The sequence below is a fragment of the Scyliorhinus torazame genome, chromosome 16 (assembly GCF_047496885.1).
Source record: "Scyliorhinus torazame isolate Kashiwa2021f chromosome 16, sScyTor2.1, whole genome shotgun sequence".
Classification (NCBI taxonomy): domain Eukaryota; kingdom Metazoa; phylum Chordata; class Chondrichthyes; order Carcharhiniformes; family Scyliorhinidae; genus Scyliorhinus; species Scyliorhinus torazame.
The window spans coordinates 40,739,587-40,754,804 of record NC_092722.1 but is presented as its reverse complement, the minus strand read 5'-3'; the positions used below and the strand labels follow the sequence as shown (position 1 = coordinate 40,754,804).

Genomic DNA, 15,218 nt, shown 5'->3' with positions numbered 1-15,218 from the left:
TTGCAGCTGAAACATTTTTTTCTAAATTGGACCAGATGACCTGTTAATCAATATTCTCCAGCAATATGCACTTCGTCTACTCTAACTGACAACTGCTGCCTAGTTTTTTAAGTTTATAATGGGTGGGGAATTTAAATAACTTTGAATCAAGATACTTAAACAGACCTTATCCACCTTGCATGACTGATGCGTCTCTTCCATGAATTTGTGACTCCCAGGCCCTGGGAACAGTGAAGATGGAATCTTTTTTAACTCAGAACTCTTTTTTTTTTAATTTAGAGTACCCAATTAATTTTTTCCAATTAAGGGGCAATTTAGCTTGGTCAATCCACCTAGCCTGCACATCTTTGGGTTGAGGGGGCAAAACCCACGCAGACACAGAGCGAATGTGCAAACTCCACACAGACAGTGACCCAGGGCCGGGATCGAACCTGGGACCTCGGCGCCGTGAGGCAGCAGGGCTAACCCACTGCGCCGCCGTGCTGCCCTCAGAACTATATTTAAATGGTCCAGCGGATTTGTGTTTTGTGTCTGTGCCCCCTTTCCCCTACAGGTGAAAATTGTATTGGCATGATTTCGATATCCAGCATTATTAACGGACACTGGATGTCCCAACTCAACAAAAACCTAGCCTGGAAGCTAAAAATATATCACCCAAATTTTTTGGACAGGCAGTTCTTGTGATTTGTGACCTGCCTGTGACATTTAAAGTAGAACACAAATTGTAAAGGGAGCACAGTGGTTAGTACTGAGCTGAAGACTGGGTTCGACCCCAGCCCAGGGTCACTATCTGTGTGGAGTTTGCACATTCTCCCCGTGTCTGCGTGGATCTCACCCCCACAACCCAAAGATAGGCAGGGTGGTTGGATTGGCCATGCTAAATTGCCCTTAATTGGGAAAAAAAGAATTGGCATTTTTTTTTAAAAAGAACACAAATTGTAAGATACGGTCTCATTTGGTTGATTGTACCATGGGGCCATGCATCTTCTGCACTGCCTCCCTGCTCAGCAGGGAGATGGGGAGCATGTGAAAGTAGAATGTGCTGCAGGGAACTTCCTTTTCTTAAAAGCAGTCTGTCCCTATTAAAGGTGCACTGTACTGAGTTACAAGCAGCTGCTGCTGAATACGATTGCTACAATATCAAACAGGACAAATGGTACAGAAAGGCAAAGAGTGGGCTCCAGGTTCACGGATGCAGCATGGTGGGCTTTCATGGAGCAAGTGGAGAGGAGGAAAGACACCCTGATCACGCAGAGAGACATGAGTCTCTGAAGGGTCACGCTCAGAAGGCATTGGGAGAAGGGGGTCAATTCCTGGCACTGGACCTGAGGAACTGGCGGAAGTGCCACAAGATCTCATGCAAGTGGTCAAGGTCAGTGAATGCACCTTTACAAGACATCCTCTACCCACCACTCCATCAACCTCACTTGCTTTTCAACCCAATACACAACCCTCATCACTCGCCTCAGCAATCCCTCAGAATTCAAGTCTGACATCCAAAGACTCCACCTCACCCTCACACACTTGCCAATGCTGCCGCCTCACACCCAGCTCTCTGTACTTTCAGACACCTTCAGCAGTGGGCAGACACCAGCCGACACAATCACTCAGATTCTGCCATCCCTCTTGCAAGACGAGGAGGCAAAAGGGGACAGAGCAGAACCTGCAAAGGTCACGGATGCCTGCATTTCCTAAGCCGCATGGAGGTGATGGCTTTCTGTCTCATGGAACTGGTTGCAACAGAGCACTTGACATCCAACATCACTGAGAACATTAATGATATTCCTGGTTTAATACCCCTCCAGCTCACCCTCATCCTGCTATCTGCCCCCTGGCAAGCTGCTGATGGCCATGGACCTCTTGCCTAACCCTACACCCACTCCACTCACACCAACTCCCCTTCAGAGGTTCTGCTTTCAGGCACCATCAGGCACACAACCCACCCTGCACTGCCCCCTGCCCCCCACTCCCCCCCCCCCCCCCCCCAACATGGAGCAGTTTGGGAATAGCTGGAAATGTCACACATCCCATGGGGAGTATGGTCAGTGGCACTACATAGTCACATTCTGAACCCATACACTTTAATATCCACAGCCTCAACACCCGGCACCTCACCATCTACTCCAACCAAGTGTTTCTAAGCTCACTCGAAAGGTGAGGCTGTACAAGTACTGGGGCAGGCAGCTTCGACAGGTAAACTTTCAGAATCTCCATGGCACAGAATCTTCAGCTCAATCAGCAAAACATAACAGATGCTGGAATTGAAACAAAATGCTGAAGACACTTGGGAGGTCAGGCAGCATCTGCGAAGAGATCCCATGGAATCCGTTTGAAGAGCGCTCACCAGTATCTATCCCTCGATCAACATCATCACAGAAGCTCACCAGGTGGTTATCACACTCTTAGTGGGAGCTTGCTGGGTACACATTGGCTGTCATCAATCCTGTATTACAACAATGCTAATCCTTCACAAGTACTTCATTGGTTGTAGAGAATACCCTCAGTGTCACTGTCAATACCCCACTCCCCTCAGTGTCACTGTCAATATCCCACTCCCCTCAGTATCACTGTTAATATCCCACTCCCCTCAGTGTCACTGTCAATACCCCACTCCCCTCAGAGTCACTGTCAATATCCCACTCCCCTCAGTATCACTGTTAATATCCCACTCCCCTCAGTGTCACTGTCAATACCCCACTCCCCTCAGTGTCACTGTCAATATACCACTCCCCTCAGTATCACTGTTAATATCCCACTCCCCTCAGTGTCACTGTCAATACCCCACTCCCCTCAGTGTCACTGTCAATATCCCACTCCCCTCAGTGCCACTGTTAATACCCCACTCCCCTCAGTATCACTGTTAATACCCCACTCCCCTCAGTATCACTGTTAATATCCCACTCCCCTCAGTATCACTGTTAATACCCCACTCCCCTCAGTATCACTGTTAATACCCCACTCCCCTCAGTATCACTGTTAATATCCCACTCCCCTCAGTATCACTGTTAATACCCCACTCCCCTCAGTATCACTGTTAATACCCCACTACCCTCAGTGTCACTGTCAATATCCCACTCCCCTCAGTGTCACTGTCAAAACCCCACTCCCCTCAGTGTCACTGTAAATACCCCACTTCCCTCAGTGTCACTGTCAATACCCCGCTCCCCTCAGTGTCACTGTCAATACCCCACTCCCCGCTGTGTCACTGTCAATACCCCACTCCCCTCAGTGTCACTGTAAATATTCCACTTCCCTCAGTGTCACTGTTAATATCCCACTCCCCTCAGTGTCACTGTCAATACCCCACTCCCCTCTGTGTCACTGTCAATACCCCACTCCCCTCTGTGTCACTGTCAACACCCCACTCCCCTCTGTGTCACTGTCAATACCCCACTCCCCTCAGTGTCACTGTTAATACCCCACTCCCCTCAGTATCACTGTTAAAACCCCACTCCCCTCTGTGTCACTGTCAATACCCCACTCCCCTCTGTGTCACTGTCAATACCCCACTCCCCTCAGTGTCACTGTCAATACCCCACTCCCCTCAGTGTCACTGTAAATATTCCACTTCCCTCAGTGTCACTGTTAATACCCCACTCCCCTCAGTGTCACTGTCAATACCCCACTCCCCTCTGTGTCACTGTCAATACCCCACTCCCCTCTGTGTCACTGTCAATACCCCACTCCCCTCTGTGTCACTGTCAATACCCCACTCCCCTCTGTGTCACTGTCAATACCCCACTCCCCTCAGTGTCACTGTCAATACCCCACTCCCCTCTGTGTCACTGTCAATACCCCACTCCCCTCTGTGTCACTGTTGATACCCCACTCCCCTCAGTGTCACTGTCAATACCCCACTCCCCTCAGAGTCACTGTAAATATTCCACTTCCCTCAGTGTCACTGTTAATACCCCACTCCCCTCTGTGTCACTGTCAATACCCCACTCCCCTCAGTGTCACTGTCAATACCCCACTCCCCTCAGTGTCACTGTTAATACCCCACTCCCCTCAGTGTCACTGTTAATACCCCACTCCCCTCAGTGTCACTGTTAATACCCCACTCCCCTCAGTGTCACTGTCAATACCCCACACCCCCCAGGGTCACTGTTAATACCCCACTTCCCTCAGTGCCACTGTCAATACCCCACTCCCCTCAGTGTCACTGTAAATATTCCACTTCCCTCAGTGTCACTGTTAATACCCCACTCCCCTCAGTGTCACTGTTAATACCCCACTCTCCTCAGTGTCTCTGTTGATACCCCACTCCCCTCAGTGTCACTGTTAATACCCCAGTACCCTCAGTGTCACTGTCAATACCCCACTCCCCTCAGTGTCACTATCAATACCCCACTCCCCTCAGTGTCACTGTCAATACCCCACTCCCCTCAGTGTCACTGTTAATACCCCACTCCCCTCAGTGTCACTGTCAATACCCCACTCCCCTCAGTGTCACTGTCAATACCCCACTCTCCTCTGTGTCACTGTCAATACCCCACTCCCCTCAGTGTCACTGTCAATACCCCACTCCCCGCTGTGTCACTGTCAATACCCCACTCCCCTCAGTGTCACTGTTAATACCCCACTCCCCTCAGTGCCACTGTTGATACCCCACTCCCCTCAGTGTCACTGTCAATACCCCACTCCCCTCAGTGTCACTGTAAATATTCCACTTCCCTCAGTGTCACTGTCAATACCCCACTCCCCTCAGTGTCACTGTTAATACCCCAGTCCCCTCAGTGTCACTGTTAATACCCCACTCCCCTCAGTGTCACTTTCAATACCCCACTCCCCTCAGTGTCACTGTCAATACCCCACTCCCCTCAGTGTCACTGTTAATACCCCACTCCCCGCAGTGTCACTGTTAATACCCCACTCCCCTCAGTGTCACTGTCAATACCCCACTCCCCTCAGTGTCACTGTCAATACCCCACTCCCCTCAGTGTCACTGTTAATACCCCACTCCCCTCAGTGTCACTGTCAATACCCCGCTCCCCTCAGTGTCACTGTTAATACCCCACTCCCCTCAGTGTCACTGTCAATACCCCACTCCCCTCAGTGTCACTGTTAATACCCCACTCCCCTCAATGTCACTGTCAATACCCCACTCCCCTCAGTATCACTGTTAATACCCCACTCCCCTCAGTGTCACTGTCAATACCCCCACTCCCCTCAGTGTCACTGTTGATACCCCACTCCCCTCAGTGTCACGGTCAATACCTCACTCTCTCAGTGTCACTGTTAATACCCCACTCCCCTCAGTGTCACTGTCAATACCCCACTCGCCTCAGTATCACTGTTAATACCTCACTCCCCTCAACATTACTGTTAATACCCCACTCCCCTCAGTATCACTGTTAATACCCTACTCCCCTCAGTGCCACTGTTGATACCCCACTCCCCTCAGTGTCACTGTTAATACCCCCCTCCCCTCAGTGTCACTGTTAATACCCCACTCCCCTCAGTGTCACTGTCAATACCCCACTCCCCTCAGTGTCACTGTCAATACCCCACTCCCCTCAGTGTCACTGTTAATACACCACTCCCCTCAGTGTCACTATTAATACCCCACTCCCCGGAGTCCCACTGTTGATACCCCACTCCTCTGGGTGTCACTGTTAACACCCCACTCCCCTCAGTATCACTATTAATACCCCACTCCCCTCAGTATCACTGTTAATACCCCACTCCCCTCAGTATCACTGTTAATACCCCACTCCCCTCAACATTACTGTTAATACCCCACTCCCCTCAGTATCACTGTTAATACCCTACTCCCCTCAGTGCCACTGTTGATACCCCACTCCCCTCAGTGTCACTGTTAATACCCCCCTCCCCTCAGTGTCACTGTTAATACCCCACTCCCCTCAGTGTCACTGTCAATACCCCACTCCCCTCAGTGTCACTGTCAATACCCCACTCCCCTCAGTGTCACTGTAAATATTCCACTTCTCTCAGTGTCACTGTTAATACCCCACTCCCCTCAGTATCACTGTTAATACCCCACTCCCCATACCATTACGGTTAATACCCTACTCCCCTCAGTATCACTGTTAATACCCCACTCCCCTCAGTATCACTGTTAATACACCACTCCCCTCAGTATCACTGTTAATACCCCTCTCCCCTCGGTGCCACTGTTGATACCCCACTCCCCTGAGTCCCACTGTTGATACCCCACTCCTCTGGGTGTCACTGTTAACACCCCACTCCCCTCAGTATCACTGTTAATACCCCACTCCCCTCAGTATCACTGTTAATACCCCACTCCCCTCAGTATCACTGTTAATACCCCACTCCCCTCAGTATCACTGTTAATACCCCACTCCCCTCAACATTATTGTTAATACCCCACTCCCCTCAACATTACTGTTAATACCCCACTCCCCTCAGTATCACTGTTAATACCCACTCTCCTCAACATTACTGTTAATACCCCACTCCCCTCAACATTACTGTTAATACCCCACTCCCCTCAGTATCACTGTTAATACCCCACTCCTGTCAGTATCACTGTTAATACCCCACTCCCCTCAGTGTCACTGTCAATATCCCACTCCCCTCAGTGTCACTGTCAATACCCCACTCCCCTCAGTGTCACTGTCAATACCCCGCTCCCCTCAGTGTCACTGTCAATACCCCACTCCCCTCAGTGTCACTGTCAATACCCCACTCCCCTCAGTGTCACTGTCAATATCCCGCTCCCCTCAGTATCACTGTTAATACCCCACTCCCCTCAGTGTCACTGTCAATACCCCACTCCCCTCAGTGTCACTGTCAATACCCCACTCCCCTCAGTGTCACTGTCAATACCCCACTCCCCTCAGTGTCACTGTTAATACCCCAGTCCCCTCAGTGTCACTGTCAATACCCCACTCCCCTCAGTGTCACTATCAATACCCCACTCCCCTCAGTGTCACTGTCAATACCCCACTACCCTCAGTGTCACTGTCAATACCCCACTACCCTCAGTGTCACTGTTAATACCCCACTCCCCTCAGTGTCACTGTCAATACCCCACTCCCCTCGGTGTCACTGTCAATACCCCACTCCCCTCTGTGTCACTGTCAATACCCCACTCTCCTCTGTGTCACTGTCAATACCCCACTCCCCTCAGTGTCACTGTCAATACCCCACTCCCCGCTGTGTCACTGTCAATACCCCACTCCCCTCAGTGTCACTGTTAATACCCCACTCCCCTCAGTGCCACTGTTGATACCCCACTCCCCTCAGTGTCACTGTCAATACCCCACTCCCCTCAGTGTCAGTGTCAATACCCCACTCCCCTCAGTGTCACTGTTAATACCCCACTCCCCTCAGTGTCACTGTGAATACCCCACTCCCCTCAGTGTCACTGTCAATACCCCACTCCCCTCTGTGTCACTGTCAATACCCCACTCCCCTCAGTGTCACTGTAAATATTCCACTTCCCTCAGTGTCACTGTTAATACCCCACTCCCCTCAATGTCACTGTTAATACCCCACTCCCCTCTGTGTCACTGTCAATACCCCACTCTCCTCTGTGTCACTGTCAATACCCCACTCCCCTCAGTGTCACTGTCAATACCCCACTCCCCGCTGTGTCACTGTCAATACCCCACTCCCCTCAGTGTCACTGTTAATACCCCACTCCCCTCAGTGCCACTGTTGATACCCCACTCCCCTCAGTGTCACTGTCAATACCCCACTCCCCTCAGTGTCAGTGTCAATACCCCACTCCCCTCAGTGTCACTGTTAATACCCCACTCCCCTCAGTGTCACTGTCAATACCCCACTCCCCTCAGTGTCACTGTCAATACCCCACTCCCCTCTGTGTCACTGTCAATACCCCACTCCCCTCAGTGTCACTGTAAATATTCCACTTCCCTCAGTGTCACTGTTAATACCCCACTCCCCTCAATGTCACTGTTAATACCCCACTCCCCTCAGTGTCACTGTAAATATTGCACTTCCCTCAGTGTCACTGTTCATACCCCACTCCCCTCAGTGTCACTGTTAATACCCCACTCCCCTCAGTGTCACTGTAAATATTCCACTCCCCTCAGTGCCACTGTTGATACGCCACTCCCCTCAGTTTCACTGTTAATACCCCACTCCCCTCAGAGTCACTGTCAATACCCCACTCCCCTCTGTGTCACTGTCAATACCCCACTCCCCTCAGTGTCACTGTCAATACCCCACTCCCCTCAGTGTCACTGTTAATACCCCACTCCCCTCAGTGTCACTGTTAATACCCCACTCCCCTCAGTGTCACTGTCAATGCCCCACTCCCCTCAGTGTCACTGTCAATACACCACTCCCCTCAGTGACTCTGTCAATACCCCACTCCCCTCAGTGTCACTGTTAATACCCCACTCCCCTCAGTGTCACTGTTAATACCCCACTCCCCTCAGTGTCACTGTTAATAACCCACTCCCCTCAGTGTCACTGTCAATACCCCACTCCCCTCAGTGTCACTGTCAATACCCCACTCCCCTCAGTGCCACTGTCAATACCCCACTCCCCTCAGTGTCACTGTCAATACCCCACTCCCCTCAGTGTCACTGTCAATACCCCACTCCCCTCAGTATCACTGTTAATACCCCACTCTCCTCAGCGTCACTGTTGATACCCCACTCCCCTCAGTGTTACTGTTAATACCACACACCCCTCAGTGTCACTGTTAATACCACACTCCCCTCAACATTACTGTCTGTACCCACTCCCCTCAGTGTCACTGTTATACCCCACTCCCCTCAACATTACTGTTAATACCCCACTCCTCTCAGTGTCACTGGCATTACCCCACTCCCCTCAACAGTATTGTTATTACCCCACTCCCCTCAGTATCACTGTTAATACCCCACTCCCCTCAGTGTCACTGTGAATACCCCACTCCCCTCAGTGTCACTGTCAATACCCCACTCCCCTCAGGGTCACTGCCAATACCCCACTCCCCTCAGTGTCACTGTTAATACCCCACTCCCCTCAGTGTCACTGTCAATACCCCACTCCCCTCAGTGTCACTGTCAATACCCCACTCCCCTCAGTGTCACTGTCAATACCCCACTCCCCGCAGTGTCACTGTTAATACCCCACTCCCCTCAGTGTCACTGTCAATAACCCACTCCCCTCAGTGTCACTGTCAATACCCCACTCCCCTCTGTGTCACTGTCAATACCCCACTCCCCTCAGTGTCACTGTCAATACCCCACTCCCCGCTGTGTCACTGTCAATACCCCACTCCCCTCAGTGTCACTGTTAATACCCCACTCCCCTCAGTGTCACTGTCAATACCCCACTCCCCTCAGTGTCACTGTCAATACCCCACTCCCCTCTGTGTCACTGTCAATACCCCACTCCCCTCAGTGTCACTGTCAATACCCCAGTCCCCTTAGTATCACTGTTAATATCCCACTCCCCTCAGTGTCACTGTTAATACCCCACTCCCCTCAGTGTCACTGTCAATACCCCACTCCCCTCAGTGTCACTGTCAATACCCCACTCCCCTTTGTGTCACTGTCAATACCCCACTCCCCTCAGTGACACTGTCAATACCCCACTCCCCTCAGTATCACTGTTAATATCCCACTCCCCTCAGTGTCACTGTCAATACCCCACTCCCCTCAGTGTCACTGTCAATAGCCCACTCCCCTCAGTGTCACTGTTAATACCCCACTCCCCTCAGTGTCACTGTAAATATTCCACTTCCCTCAGTGTCACTGTTAATACCCCACTCCCCTCAGTGTCACTGTTAATACCCCACTCCCCTCAGTATCACTGTTAATATCACACTCCCCTCAGTGTCACTGTCAATACCCCACTCCCCTCAGTGTCACTGTTAATACCCCACTCCCCTCAGTGTCACTGTTAATACCCCACTCCCCTCAGTGTCACTGTTAATACCCCACTCCCCTCAGTGTCACTGTTAATACCCCACTCCCCTCAGTGTCACTGTAAATATTCCACTCCCCTCGGTGCCACTGTTGATACGCCACTCCCCTCAGTGTCACTGTCAATACCCCACTCCCCTCTGTGTCACTGTCAATACCCCACTCCCCTCAGTGTCACTGTCAATACCCCACTCCCCTCAGTGTCTCTGTCAATACCCCACTCCCCTCAGTGTCACTGTTAATACCCCACTCCCCTCAGTGTCACTGTAAATATTCCACTCCCCTCAGTGCCACTGTTGATACGCCACTCCCCTCAGTGTCACTGTCAATACCCCACTCCCCTCTGTGTCACTGTCAATACCCCACTCCCCTCAGTGTCACTGTCAATACCCCAATCCCCTCAGTGTCACTGTTAATACCCCACTCCCCTCAGTGTCACTGTCAATACACCACTCCCCTCAGTGTCTCTGTCAATACCCCACTCCCCTCAGTGTCACTGTTAATACCCCACTCCCCTCAGTGTCACTGTAAATACTCCACTTCCCTCAGTGTCACTGTTAATACCCCACTCCCCTCAGTGTCACTGTTAATACCCCACTCCCCTCAGTGTCACTGTTAATACCCCACTCCCCTCAGTGTCACTGTCAGTACCCCACTCCCCTCAGTGTCACTGTCAATACCCCACTCCCCTCAGTGCCACTGTCAATACCCCACTCCCCTCAGTGTCACTGTCAATACCCCACTCCCCTCAGTGTCACTGTCAATACCCCACTCCCCTCAGTATCACTGTTAATACCCCACTCTCCTCAGTGTCACTGTTGATACCCCACTCCCCTCAGTGTTACTGTTAATACCACACACCCCTCAGTGTCACTGTTAATACCACACTCCCCTCAACATTACTGTCAGTACCCCACTCCCCTCAGTGTCACTGTCAATACCCCACTCCCCTCAGTGCCACTGTCAATACCCCACTCCCCTCAGTGTCACTGTCAATACCCCACTCCCCTCAGTGTCACTGTCAATACCCCACTCCCCTCAGTATCACTGTTAATACCCCACTCTCCTCAGTGTCACTGTTGATACCCCACTCCCCTCAGTGTTACTGTTAATACCACACACCCCTCAGTGTCACTGTTAATACCACACTCCCCTCAACATTACTGTCTGTACCCCACTCCCCTCAGTGTCACTGTCAATACCCCACTCCCCTCAGTGCCACTGTCAATACCCCACTCCCCTCAGTGTCACTGTCAATACCCCACTCCCCTCAGTGTCACTGTCAATACCCCACTCCCCTCAGTATCACTGTTAATACCCCACTCTCCTCAGTATCACTGTTAATACCCCACTCTCCTCAGTGTCACTGTTGATACCCCACTCCCCTCAGTGTTACTGTTAATACCACACACCCCTCAGTGTCACTGTTAATACCACACTCCCCTCAACATTACTGTCTGTACCCCACTCACCTCAGTGTCACTGTCATTACCCCACTCCCCTCAACATTATTGTTATTACCCCACTCCCCTCAGTATCACTGTTAATACCCCACTCCCCTCAGTGCCACTGTTGATACCCCACTCCCCTCAGTGTCACTGTTAATACCCCACTCCCCTCAGTGTCACTGTCAATACCCCACTCCCCTCAGTGTCACTGTTAATACCCCACTCCCCTCAGTGTCACTGTCAATACCCCACTCCCCTCAGTATCACTGTTAATACCACACACCCCTCAGTGTCACTGACAATACCCCACTCCCCTCAACATTCCTGTCTGTATCCCACTCCTCTCAGTATCACTGTTAATACCCCACTCCCCTCAGTATCAGTTAATACCCCACTCCCCTCAACATTACTGTTAATACCCCACTCCCCTCAACATTACTATTAATACCCCACTCCCCTCAACATTACTGTTAATACCCCACTCCCCTCAACATTACTGTTAATACCCCACTCCCCTCAACATTACTGTCAATACCCCACTCCCCTCAGTATCACTGTTAATACCCCACTCCCCTCAACATTACTGTTAATACCCCACTCCCCTCAACATTACTTTTAATACCCCACTCCCCTCAGTATCACTGTTAATACCCCACTCCCCTCAGTATCACTGTTAATACCCCACTCCCCTCAGTGTCACTGTTAATACCCCACTCCTCTCAGTGTCACTGTTAATACCCCACTCCCCTCAACATTACTGTTAATACCCCACTCCCCTCAGTATCACTGTTAATACCCCACTCCCCTCAGTATCACTGTTAATACCTCATTCCCCTCAGTGTCGCTGTTAATACCCCACTCCTCTCAGTGTCACTGTTAACACCCCACTCCCCTCAACATTACTGTTAATATCCCACTCCCCTCAATATTTCTGTTAATAACAGAGGAGGCAGTGGCGTAGTAGTGTTGTCGCTGGACTAGTTAACCAGAGACCCAGGATAATGCTCTGGGGACCGAGGTTCGAATCCTGCTGCTGCAGATGGTGAAATTTGAATTCAATAAAAATCTGGAATTAAAAGTCTAAGGTTGACCATGAAACCATTGTCGATTGTCGTAAAAACCCCTCTGGTTCACTAATGTCCTTTTGGGAAGGTCTTTGGGGAAGGAAATCTGCCATCCCTAAGCCTTAAATGTGACTCCAGATCCACAGCAACGTGGTTAGCTCTTCACTCCCCCCTCAGTGGGCAGAGTAATCAAAGATCCCTCCCACCAGGCTTATTCATTCTTCCAACTTCTTCCATCGGGCAGGAGATACAAAAGTCTGAGAACAGATTCAAAAACAGCTTCTTCCTCGCTGTTACCAGATTCCTAAATTACATCTTATGGATTGATCTGACCTCTTCACACATTTTCCCTACTGACTACTACTGAGTAGTATTGCACTCCTGTATGGGATGGCACGGTGGTTTGTACTGCTGCCTCCCAGCGCCAGGGACCGTGGTTCAATTCCGGCCTTGGGTGACTATCTGGAGTTTGCATATTCTCCCCATTTTCATTCGGTGCTCCGGTTTCTTCCCATAGTCCAAACCATGTGCATGTTAGTGGATTGACCATGCTAAATTGTCCCTTAGTGTCCAACGGTTAGGTAGGGTTATGGGGAGAGGACAAGGGAGTGGGTCTAGGTAGGGTGCTCTTTCAGAGGGTCAGTGCAGACTCGATGGGCTGAATGGCCTCCTTCTGCACTGTAGGGACTCTATAATTCTAAGAATATCACTGTTAATAGGGAGCTGTTTAGCACAGGGCTAATTCGCTGGCTTTGAAAGCAGACCAAGGCAGGCCAGTAGCACGGTTCAATTCCCGTACCAGCCTCCCTGAACAGGCGCAGGAATGTGGTGACTAGGGGCTTTTCACAGTAACTTCATTTGAAGCCTACTTGTGACAATAAGCAATTTTCATTTCATCCTCAAACAGTGGCCAGGGAAAGGGACGTAGTCGGTGGATAGGCAACAGAGTTTGTGGCAGGGACCAAAGATATATTAAATATTTTAGGGGCTGGTTTAGCACATGGCTAAATTGCTGGCTTTGAAAGCAAACCAAGGCAGGCCAGCAACACGGTTCAATTCCCGTACCAGCCTCCCTGAACAGGCGCTGGAATGTGGCGACTAGGGGCTTTTCACAGTAACTTCATTTGAAGCCTACTTGTGAATACTCATGTGCCTCAATATTACTGTTACTACCTCACTTCCTTCAATATAATTGTTAAAACCCTACACCCCTCAATATTACCGTTAATACCCCAAACTGATGAATATTACTGTTAATACCCCAACCCCCTCAATATTACTTTTAATACCCCATGCCCCCCAATATTACTGTTAATATCCCACCCCTTAATATTATTGTTAATACCCCTTAGAAAATGCTTACTATCCCGCTCCCCTCAATATTTCTGTTAATCTCCATTCACCTCAATATTACTGTTAATATCTCACTCATCAAATGAACTGAAATTTCCACGGATGAGATCAACAGATATTTATCAAGTAAGGTTAGCGAGAGATTTGGATCAAGGTGAGTGAGGGAGCTGAAGTATTGGTTAGCATTGATCCAGTTGAATGATGGGACCGGCTCATGGGGCTGAATGGCCTACTCCTGTACTAGTAGGCACAATAAACTTCTGCTTGTTTCATCACAGTCAACCTGAACCCAGACAACTGAAAGGACAAACAGGAGCTACATTGTGCTGCCCTGAGCTTGGCCTGAGTACAAAATGTGACGTTACTGACGCTAACCCTTTCCATTCCCTACAGATTCGGACAGCCTGTCCAGCCCTACTCACCTGAGTCTCAGCTTGTCGGAGGGGGACGAGCAGCTGGACAGGTTGCAGCAGGTGGAGATCGCAAGAACGATGCCAATGTCCCAATGGAAGGCTGGTACCGTGCAGGCCTGGCTGGAAGTCGTCATGGCGATGCCAATGTACATCAAATCCTGCATGGAGAATGTGAAAAGCGGAAGGGTAAGAACGCCGATTGGGATCTCCCCACCCCACCCTGTATGTCCGAATGAGGAAAAGCTCGGGTTAATCAGGATTATTCCTGAAATCCCAACCGGAGCATTCATAAAGGTGTGTGGAGTGGAGGCCAGTGGAGGCAGACCATCTGGACTCATTTCGCAGCTGGAGACAGGGATGTGCGGAGTGAATGTTCTTTCAGGATTGACAAACCGGCATTATCAAAATGGGCTACCCCACCTGTATCTAAATTAGGATCATGTTTGCCTTTGAAACTTTGCCACACTTAGATTCTAATAATGGGACCCATCACCTCCCCGAGTTTATTAGTGGGGGAAGGGAAGGGGTGGTGGTTTGTGCATAAACCAAACCCAGTTCAGATTTCTCACTATTTCTGCGACACTAAAAGGCTTATGCCATAGTGAGGCATTGACCTGCGCCCTGTCACCTCCCCTTGCTCCATTTGCCAGTCTCCGCCTAGTTGATTGATGAGGGGGCAGTAGGAACGAGGCCTGCTTTTTCTGTCTCCAGGGACCCAGGAAAAGCCGGAGTTGCATAGCCAGGTGGCGTTGGAGATGGGGCTACCTCACTGTTCTCTATATGAAAAGGGTTGGCTGCCTGTTTGTTCAGGCCGTGCTGCTGTTTGATGTTGTATCGCAGCTGTCCTGTTACCATGGCGATTTGAAAATCCATTATCCTATTGCCCTCCTCTTTAGTCACTCACCTATTGACACTGGGCACAAAATCAGAACCAGCGCAGAAGCATTTAACATAAAATGAGGGTTACAATCCTCACCGGTGTATATGGCCCAGGAATGCGTTGTAAATGCCGCACCCCCTCGGCCTCGGATTGTTCACACTGATTCTGATTTGATAAGTTGACTTTTACAC

At 50.3% G+C, this 15,218-nt stretch overlaps 1 protein-coding gene across 6 annotated transcripts in view; it reads left to right on the top strand.

Annotated features, from left to right (window-relative positions):
- kazna (kazrin, periplakin interacting protein a) overlaps window positions 1–15,218 on the top strand; it is a 798,970-nt gene that overhangs the window by 713,439 nt on the left and 70,313 nt on the right. For all 6 annotated transcript variants that reach the window (XM_072478390.1, XM_072478389.1, XM_072478391.1 and 3 more), the window contains one exon: window positions 14,128–14,333. In XM_072478390.1, the coding sequence (XP_072334491.1) occupies window positions 14,128–14,333 (206 nt within the window). The remainder of the gene's footprint in view (window positions 1–14,127; window positions 14,334–15,218) is intronic.